General features: G+C 36.0%; 2 protein-coding genes across 3 annotated transcripts in view; both read right to left on the reverse strand.

Moving 5' to 3' along the window:
• Positions 1-323: 323 nt before the first annotated feature.
• LOC111394693 (BRASSINOSTEROID INSENSITIVE 1-associated receptor kinase 1-like) lies at positions 324-6,440 on the reverse strand. Of its 2 annotated transcripts, XM_023020635.1 has the most exons (11): positions 6,237-6,440; positions 5,644-5,776; positions 5,474-5,545; positions 4,451-4,594; positions 3,910-3,981; positions 3,742-3,813; positions 3,572-3,654; positions 2,978-3,106; positions 2,555-2,896; positions 1,072-1,466; positions 324-783 (listed from the first exon to the last, which is right to left on the reverse strand). In XM_023020635.1, the coding sequence occupies exons 1-11, from the start codon at positions 6,334-6,336 to the stop codon at positions 466-468; spliced, it is 1,860 nt and encodes a 619-aa protein (XP_022876403.1). In that variant the 5' UTR covers positions 6,337-6,440; the 3' UTR covers positions 324-465. The 2 variants fall into 2 exon arrangements, with proteins under 2 accessions (XP_022876403.1, XP_022876404.1); XM_023020636.1 differs by lacking the exon at positions 5,644-5,776 and having other exon boundaries at positions 6,237-6,437.
• A 3,666-nt stretch (positions 6,441-10,106) lies between these two features.
• LOC111394248 overlaps positions 10,107-10,562 on the reverse strand; it is a 5,090-nt gene continuing 4,634 nt past the window's right edge. The window contains exons 7-8 of the mRNA XM_023020005.1: positions 10,472-10,543; positions 10,107-10,118 (exon numbers count right to left, since the gene is read on the reverse strand). Coding sequence (XP_022875773.1) covers positions 10,107-10,118; positions 10,472-10,543 — 84 coding nt within the window. The remainder of the gene's footprint in view (positions 10,119-10,471; positions 10,544-10,562) is intronic.

The following is a 10,562-nucleotide window of genomic DNA, read 5'->3' on the forward strand; positions in this document are numbered from 1 at the left end:
AGTTGAAACTTGAATCTCATACAAAATAGAGTGAAGATATAGAATTAAGCTAAATGACCACATTTGTTGACGCAAAGGTTGACACGCCTCTCACAGCCAAGGTGTGGGTCCCGCGCCAATAAAATAACGCCGACCTTCCCATGTGAGTGTGTTGTATCAACCGATGTGTCAACAAATGTGACTATGTAGCATGACCCGAAGATATAAGTTTTCAAGAATAAATAAGCAAGCAATTCGTCGGTTGTGGTAATTCTGATTTTTTTTTTTTTGTTTTTATGCTTTCACTATTCAATACGTAAAAAGAAATGTACATTGATAGAGACTTCCAAAGCCATTTCTGCTGCTTGCACAAGAAAATGTCAAGTGGTGACCTACAAACATCCCTGCGTCATCAGAATTCCGTAACATGAAATAAACTGGAACCTGAACAAAAATCGAAAAATATATTATCTTGGTCATTGAAGATTATCTTGGTCCGGATAACTCATCTGGTAGGACATTGGAAGTCAAGACAGGATTTGCCCAGACAGTATTCGGGTGGTAGATGGGATTTAACTCTTGTCGTAACATTTCTTCCTTCTGCCACTCATCCCACTTCTCGGCCAAGCCATCGCCTTCAAGCATCCTGACAACATCCGACATCTTGGGACGCTCCGTAGGATAACTTTGTGTGCAAAGCAAAGCCATTTGAATTAGCTGCTCCACCTCTTCCTCAATATAATTGCCCTGGAGGTCTGCATCGACTAAAGTTTCCAACCTTTTCTGCTTCAGAAGTTTCTTAACCTGAAATCAAAGTCCAAAGTAAATGAAATAATAAGCCCAAAAGGGAAAGCTTGCAAAAACACAAGTGCACGATTCAACAATATTATGAATAATATTTAAGCTTCTTTTCTTCCTTGAGAATGTCCAATCCTGAATAGGCCATAAAGGACTAGGGGTGGATTTTAGGTACGCAATAATGGAGCAACGTAATTTTTTCCATCTATTTCAAAGTTTGAAGTTGAAGACCACACAAGAATCTCTTATTATCTAATTGAAGGATGCACAAAAAGGGAAAATGATAGTGCTCACCCAATCCAGTAACCTCACATCATCATCATTAACAAAACAAGCCAGATCGCAAGCTCTCTGCCCAGTAATGAGCTCAAGAAGCATGACTCCATATCCAAAAGCATCACTTTTCTCGGAACATTTACCGGTGGAGAGGTACTCGGGAGCTATATGACCAATTGTGCCATATACAGCTGTGGTAACATGAGTATCCGTGTAGTCCATGAGTTTGGCCAGCCCAAAGTCACCGACAACTGCTTCAAAGTCTTCATCCAACAATATGTTTGCAGCTTTGACATCACGGTGAATAATCTTAGGATCACAATGATCATGCAAGCAAGCAAGCCCCCTTGCAGCTCCCAATGCTATACGCCTTCTAATTGTCCAATCAAGTGGAGGTTGTGATTCAGATCGTTCTATAATAATCCATTAATAAGCTATTAGAACATAAATAACAATATAAAATTAAAAGTAGAGCCTTTCCAGATACTACACTGTCAAATATCAACATGGAAAGTTCACGTTCAGCCACATTATTAGCTCCATATCACATAATGTGATATTAATTAAAAAATTTTGATTAAACCACAAAGACATTTGCCGTGACTCTAATGGACGACTTTTTGCCGCCACCAACACCAATATCATTATCAAACCAAAGACATCTAAATGTCTTTTTTACTAAATCATCATGATAACTGGTCATTCCTTCCATGCTCTCTCTCTCTCTCTCTCTCACACGCACACACATCTGCTTGTCAGCTTGGTTGATATGAACGGGAAAGGGTTGATGGTGGCAGAAGCAGAAGCAAATTCACATTGATAAGAAGAAAAATGAATTGGAACAAAAGGAAATTAACCTGGAATGAGAGAAAAAGAAAAAAAAAAGAAAAGAACAAGTAACGAATGCGAGGTGTACGGCCAAGAGTTAGTGCCCCTTCCATATGAACAATATTGGTCAAACAAAGAGACATCTTATTAGTTGAAATTTGTTGCAAGTGTGAAAGGGAATTGAGACTTTGGATTCACCCCTTTGCTACATATTAAATAAATGTGGAAACCAGAAGCGTCATCATAATTACACCAAGGGAAGTGATCATTAGCAAAGCTTAGATTATAACTGAAGCTGGTCAAAATACTTTTTATCCACATTTTGTGGGACCCGCAACTTGTAAGCACTACATTTACTACAGTCAATTAACTTATATTAAATTCTAGTCAGCATCTCATGTAAAGAATTTCTTAGTACTCTAGATCAAGGTCTCAATATTATATTATTTTTCAGATTAAGGTTAAGAGTATTATTTTCACTTTCAAATCTCTTTAGTCCTCATAAATCAAATCGTGTTTCCATAAATGTCATGCTTATAAATATTTCATTGCCTAAACTACAGAACATATTCTTTAACTGTGACATTATTATCAGCAAGCAACATTTATGCACAGAATATGTATATGTGACTCAGTCAAATAAAGAATATACGAAAATGATAAAAAGCTGTACCTCTTAAGCATGATGCTAGATTTCCATTAGCCATGTAGGGGTAAACAAGCATTCGTTCTGTAGGTGTCATGCAAAAGCCACGTAACCGAAGTAGATTTCGATGCACAGCCATGCTGATCATTTCTACTTCAGTTTGAAACTGAAGCTCTCCACCTTGTGTACGTTCGTCTTTTAATCTTTTAACTGCGACAAGAGAACCATCAGCCAACTGGCCTTTATAAACTTTGCCAAATCCACCCCTGCCAAGAACATTTTTGTTGCTAAAATTATCCGTTGCAACTTGAAGTTCACGTAAAGAAAATCTTTTGAGCTGCCCTAGATGGACATCTAGATCATCCTCCGCTGCCAACGAATAGAAGATAATTAAGAACACATTGTACACAATAGTCATGATAAACTAAAGCCCTCTTTAGGTCCACTAACCAGGAACATCAAAGAAGTGAACAGGTTGCTTCCTTCGTCGGTACCAAGCAAGCGCTATTGCTGGAGCAGCAAAGAGAAGAGCCGCTCCAGCAGTAACTCCTGCAATGGCCCCAGTTACACTGTTGCCAACTGCAGCAGTAATCAAGTTATAAGTCTGTGCAACTCAAACAACTAATTAAATGGTGAAATGTGAGTTTGACAAAATTAATATATATATATATATATATATATATATATCCTTGACCTTATCAGTCCTACAGTCAAAAAAAAATTTCAACGCATACCAAATTAAAAAAATGTGATGAGCATAAAAATATGATAAAATTCTATGGTTCGAAAAACAGGAGAACAAAATTATTAAATATATGATCCAGAGATCACATTAAATGGAAATACAAAAAGTAGACAGTAACTATTTTATATATTCCCGCTAGTTAATGAGAGAGCATTTCCAACTTCTGATCTCTCTTATGTTCATATTCACTAGGTCATACGAGCAAGGCTTATCTTCTTAATATGCTATTGCCATGAGCTGGGCAAGGAAAAGAAATTATTCAGGAAAAAAAATGGATATAATATAAAGACTTAATGAACCTCGCGATGAAGATGGGTTTGTCGGTTGAAGTGGAGGTGATGGAGATACGGGAACAAGTTTCAGGTTAGGATTATTTTCGAAGCTGGAAGATAGGAACTCAACAGTCAGAACAAGACCTCAATGAGTGACTTAGTCTAGCGTAGAAAAGACAGAAGGAATTGCACTAAACCTGGTAGGTGTGAAAAGTTTAAAGGAGCCATTCACCGTAACCATCCCTGATAAATTGTTATTTGATAGATCACTGTATTTATACATGAAAATGATTATTAGTCTCCCAAAAACAAGAAGCAAAGAAAACCACCAGGGACAAAATAAAATCTACTAATCCTCTACTTACAGGACTTGAAGTGTAGTGACGTTGGTCAGAGACATAGGAATAGTTCCAGTCAAATTGTTATTGTTGAGCCTCCTATGTAGTCAATGAACACACACAATTAGGTTTTGAAGAATCTGACCAATTAATTACATAAAAAAAACAGTTGATCCAAAGTAATCTAGAAATTTCTCAATAATTAGTAATGAACCTAATCAGAGGGAGTTGATGCATAATACCTTCTTCACATATAATTTGTCTATTGGGCATTAATATTTTTAGAGCAAAAGATTCACGCATTGACGAGTTTTTCACTTGGTAAATTGTAGGGGGCATGATAATTGTAGCAATTCTCAAGAGACAGAGAACAAAATTACTTTCAAAGAAGCGAAAAATATAGGAAAAACAATTAAGAACTCTACACAATGTTCATATTGGGACTTTCAAAAACAACTATCTAAGGCCAATTTTTAACCTTTCTCAATGGCAAAAACTTCAATTAAAGAAAAGGAAAGAGACAAAAAAAACATATTTATATAAGAAACCAAAAAGTCGTATCACGTACAGGAAACGTAATCTCCGAAGCTGGCCCAGGGTCGTGGGGATGGGACCACTTAAACTGTTCAAGTTAAGATCCAAGCTCACCATGTTTGTTAAGTTCCCAAAAACATTTGGAATTCTTCCACTTATGTTGTTATTGAAAAGTTCCCTGCCATATACATATCAAAAAAATAAAAAAGGAGACGTACACAAAGGTTAAGATGATAATATGTAAATTAAGCCTTGTTTGAGCCCCATTTTTTGGGAATTAAAAGAATTTGGAAAAGTGATTTTTTGGAGAAAATGAGTTTTGGAAAAATAGGGCTCAAACAAGGGCTAAATATCACCAATAAAATGAGCAGCTTGCAAAAATTATTCGTGCAGAGAAATAGACATGTAAATCTAAGGTCTCTCAAATGTCTAATACGTGGGGTAGCCAAAATTCAGACTACAGATCAACGAATAAAATGTTTTAACAGCATTGCAGTTTACAGAAACAAATAAATTTCTAAATATATAATTAAAGTAATATTACTACTTCTCTTTTGCATCATCATTTGAGGAAAGGGACAAAACACTAGAAATTAAACCTTTTTTTAGCTTTTTTCCAGTAATACGGTGATTAAAGAATATAAAACGTCAGTGAAGGGATAAAAATATGATCTTTGATTAAACTAATTTAAAAAGAACCAAATATTAATAGCTTTCAAAATATTGAACATATAATTTTCCACAGAACCTCACAGTACAGTCGGCATCTAAATAGGATATTGATATGTTCTTTTGAGGGAAATCTCATAACTAGATAAAAACCACGAAACAGATTGGAGCAATGACCAAGATGTGTCCTTGACAGTTCAAATTCTCCTTTTGGATTATCAACAGAAAATATAAGAAATATTCAAAGATTTCATCTCTCATCTGTAGGTCAAAAAATGTCTAACGTGAATCCATAGTAAGGTGACACAGATAAGAGTGTAAACAAATCAACAAGAAAGTAGTGGAAAAATGTGAATGACGTGATTATGTTTTGCAAAGCATGACTTACAAGTACTGCAAATTCGGGAGCAGACCGAGCTGCGAAACCAGTTGACCGGACAAATTTGCGTTTCCGATATCACTGAGCACACACAAAAATAATTTCCATAATTGGAGGATCATATTAATCCTAAAATGCAACTCGTGCAGCTAATCATGGAAAGGACAAAGCAGTCTCACATTCTAGTAACACTATCGTCACCATTGCATGTAACATGAAACCAAGAGCAAGGATTGACAAGTGTAGCATTCCAACTCTGAAGAACGTTGTTAGGATCTGCCAAGTTTTTCTTAAAAGCATTCAAGGCATCGCCTGTCGCGTGTAAATCAATTAGCAAATATCAAGGACCATTCACTTTACAAATTTAAGTTAAGATACTACCGAACAAATCTACACATTAATTTGCAAAGCCAACAAAATATGAGTTAACTAATATATAATAATTCGCCTCAGATGCGCCACACAAATGTTTTTCTTCATTGTTACAATGGTCAAGTCAAGTCAACAGTTAAATTTTACTGAACAGAAAAAAAAGGAGAAAATTTTCCAAAGTTATAGCTAATATAAAACGGTTAGCTTCAAAATAAATCCTAACGAATCCCTCAGCTTTGTAAGCCGAAACTTAATGGGTCTTCAATCTGTGATTTACGTTTACAATAAACAAGAAACAGCCTTGAAACGCATCAATTACAATACATTCAAACTCAATTCAAGTAAAAACGCAATTGAAGATTAAAAATCACTTCAGTTGAAATACAAAACAGAAGAACACCTTCAGCGTTGGCAGAAACCCGTGAAAATTGCGAAATCCCGAAAATTAAGAAGAGAAACCCCGAGATTGTGATCGTAAATACCGACCGCTCCATTATCATTTCACCCCAGCCTATCACTTAAAAACCTGGATTCCCCATTAAAAACCTAGATGTTTCCGCTGTCCGCACGACTATATTAAACTATATAGTAATTGAAAGGAAATAAAATAGGGGGAGTTTGCCGGGGTACTTTTTAAAATAGTTTGGTCAAACAACCAAATTTTCATTTTGACCATTTTTTTTTTGTATTCACCACATTGGCCTATTGTCATTAAAAAGACAATTCTATCCTTATTCATGTTTAATAATTACAAAAATATATCAATTGTTTAAAAGACAATAATACCCTTAATAGTTTAAATAAATTATGTTACTTCCATACGTAAATTTCAAAATCAGTTTTGGTTTATCAGTTTCTCCAATACGGTAAAAAAGAATTTTTTCCTTCCATCTGCTAAAATATTGAAATCTCTCAAAATCATCAAAGGTTCAAGAAAGAAACAATACTCACAGTCGGCACTGGAAATTGGTAAGTGTAAATACGTATTTTGAATTTTGTTTTAGTTAAGTTTACTGTTTGAATCTGTAAATAATTATTTTGAGAAAGGCAGATGAATTTTACAGTATTTAAACACAGATTTATAATTTTTTTATAGCAAAAACAACAAAAAAATTCATCTCTGTATGCATATATTTTACAGGAAAATTTTATAGGTGTCTGTAAAATAAATATTTAAACATTATTTCGTTGAAAAAGAGAAAAAATAAAAAATTAAAGCGTAAATTTCAGATGAAACGGACGAAAAAAGCTGGGCCAAATGTTTCCAGCCGGCCCAGTTGTCTGGGCCGGATGGAAACAGCCGGCCCAGTTGTCTGGGCCGGATGGAAACAGCCGGCCCAGTTATCTGGGCCGGCTGGAAGCAGCCGGCTGTTCCCAGCCGGTTGGGCCGGCTGTTTCCAGCCGCCCCAGCCCTTTTTTTTTTCCCCTTCAGATTTTAGAATTTATTTGTTCATTAATATATGTTTATTGAAATAAATATTAATGAATATTTAAATACTAATTGAAATAAATATTTTTGAAACAATTAAAATAATCAATGAATTATTTAAAGTATTAAATTAAATTAAATATGAAATGAACAATTTAAAAAATTATATATTAATTCTTTATTTTTAATTTGTGGCAGATATGGCATCAGCATGTGTCCCAATTTGTTACTTTGGTGAATTTCAAATGAATAAAAATGCTCAATGGGAATGGAAATAGACGAGTGAAGGAGATGGGGTTAAAGCAATTTTTATAACAAGGAGTACATCGTCCACAGAAATGTACAGTGATATACAAAACATGCTTAACGTCGATCCTTCTCAGTATGATATGGAATTGGGATTTTTGTTTCATAAGCATTCAACCATTTCAATTCCACCTATGAAAGTTACTTCTGAAGTGGAAATGAAACATCTAATTAAATTGAACCAAGGCAGGAAGTCGACTCCTATTTGCGTAACTTTATTGGGGAAGAATGTCCACGAGGGGGAACACGAAGTTTCAAATGAAGAGAATCGTAATGTAAATGATGTTTGGGATACAATTCAGATTGTTCGTGAAGATGATGTGGTTATTCCCGAGACCACTGCTACTCACCATGGTCACACTGTTACGCACAGAATTCCATCGATAGTTGAAGACAACGAGAATGAAAATGCATTTACAAACGAGGATTTGATTGCTTTATCTCGTAGGAGACATGAGTCGGGTGAGAGCTCACAGGCCGGACCGAATACACGGTCCTCTAATTGTTCGCGTGTAGTTCCCGATGATGAAGATGTATATGTCGAGCAACTATTCGAATCAAAGAAAGAATTGCAAGAAGCTGTGCACCGGATTGCTTTAAAACATAACTTCGAGTTTAAAGTGAAGAAATCAAACAAGTCGTTATACACAATTATCTGCGTTGACAACAGTTGTCATTGGCGTTTGCGAGCGACTAAGATGGACACGAATGAGTTCTTTGTAGTCCGTAAGTATGCACGGGAACATACTTGCGAAGTGGGTATTCGTCGAAATGATCATAAGCAGGCCCGATCATGGTTCATTGGTCGAGAAATAATGCACTAGTTTCAGGATCCACGAACGATCTATAGACCTTCGGACATCATTAATGATGTTCGACGTGAGTACGGGGTGGTCATGAGCTATCAGAAGACTTGGAAGGCTAAAGAATGTGCATTGGAGGATTTGATGGGTTCGGCTGAGGAGAGTTATGCTAAATTAGCCAGGTATTTCATTGTTTAAGTGTTTATTTCTTTGTTATAGTAAATTTTAATTATTTAATTTCAATTGTTTATTTATATGTAATTAATTATTTAATTGAATTTTTTATTTTTCTGTTCATTTAATATTTAATATATTATCTAAATTATGATTATTTTTATTTACATTGGCCAGGTATTGCTATAACATGGGAAGAATTAATACTGGGTCGGCATTTTTTATTGAGAAGGATGACGAAAATCGCCTCAGATATTTCTTTATGGCCCTTGGACAATGTGTTCGAGGATTTCGAAATGCAATGGACCCTTAATCTTAGTCGACGGTACAACCCTTAAGGCGAGATACGGGGGCAAGTTGATTATTGCAACATGCCAAGATGCGAACATCCAAATTTACTCTCTTGCGTTCGGCATAGTCGACGGAGAAAATGATGTAGCAATGAGTTGATTTTTCACGAAGTTAAGGGAAGTAATTGGAGATGTCGAAAATCTTGCATTCGTAACCGATCGAGGGCAGTCAATAATAGATGGTATCGCCGAAGTCTTCCCCGAGGCACATCATGGTTATTGTATGTACCATATACAGGGAAACTTGAAGATCAGGTATCGAGGCAATGGCGTAGTTGCGTTGTTTAGGAGAGCTGCAGAGGCTTACAGTTTTGAAGAGTTTGATAAGTTCATGGTCGAAATAGACAGTAAATCGCATGCTGCATGGGAGTATCTAACAGAGATGGGGATTGAACATTGGACACGATCACATTTTCCAGGACGTCGATACAACATGATGACGTCGAACAATGCGGAGTCGCTTAACGCTTTATTCAAGAAAGATCGAGAGTTACCAATTCTTGCAATGATTGAGAACATTCGTGACAAGTTACAACAGTGGTTTCATGATCGACGTGAGGAATCACAGAGTTGTGCAAGTGTGCTAACCCCGGCTCAAGAAGATAAGCTTTTCAAAACTCTAGATGTGGCAAGAAAGGTATATGTAGAACCACTGGATCAATTTCGCTTCTCCGTGAGATGTGCACGTAATTTCGGATACATTGTGAACTTGAATGATAACACGTGCACGTGTAGACGGTTTCAGTTGGAGAGTTTTCCATGTACACATCCAGTGGCAGTGGCTATGCATAGAGGATTACCACCACACACCTTATGCAGTGTGTATTACATGACTGATTATTGGAGAGCAGCATATGCGGAAACAATATTTCCTGTACCAAATGAAGTCGAGTGGGAAGTGCCCGACCACATTCTCCCACTGAATAACTTGTTGCCACCAGCAGTTGGACCACGTACTCCTGGACGTACACGTACGTCTAGAATACCATCTCCCGGAGAGTTTCCCCAGCCTCGTAAGTGCGGTAGGTGCGGTGCAACAGGGCATACTAGAAGATATTGTACAAGTCAGATTCCTCTACATGACAATGTAACGGATGTGTAATTTTAATAACTATTGGCAATGTAATTATTTATAACATTGACGTTAATTATTTATGCATATTATTTATGTTAATTATTTGAAATCGAAACTTTTTCTAGAAACTGCATTATACGGTAGGCTACATTGTAAAATAAATATTTAAATATTACATATACAATCAACATTTTACAATTTTTTCGTAATTACAAATAAATGAATGAATTGTACAATGTTTAAATAAATGTAAAAATATGTACAATTATTTACGGATCCCCATTAAATTCAAATAAATCACATGCTAGTTTATTTCTCCAATTTTGTATCCATGCCTGGTTGATTGCATCAACCTTATGTGCCACACTCAAAAATTCTATGTATTTGATGACGAATATGCCGCAATCACCCATACAATTAAACAATGTTGTATTAGCCCATCGAAAATTAGTTAGAAACTAAGATGTAAATGACAGAAAGAAAATTACAAACACTTACGATATTTGTTGCCTCGTCGTTGTCGTGTTCCGCACGGTGGCCAATCTGTCTTGTACATTGATGCTCGCTCGTCTAGCCATCATGGGAACAA

Source organism: Olea europaea, chromosome 5 (genome assembly GCF_002742605.1).
Source record: "Olea europaea var. sylvestris chromosome 5, O_europaea_v1, whole genome shotgun sequence".
NCBI classification, from domain to species: Eukaryota; Viridiplantae; Streptophyta; class Magnoliopsida; order Lamiales; family Oleaceae; genus Olea; species Olea europaea.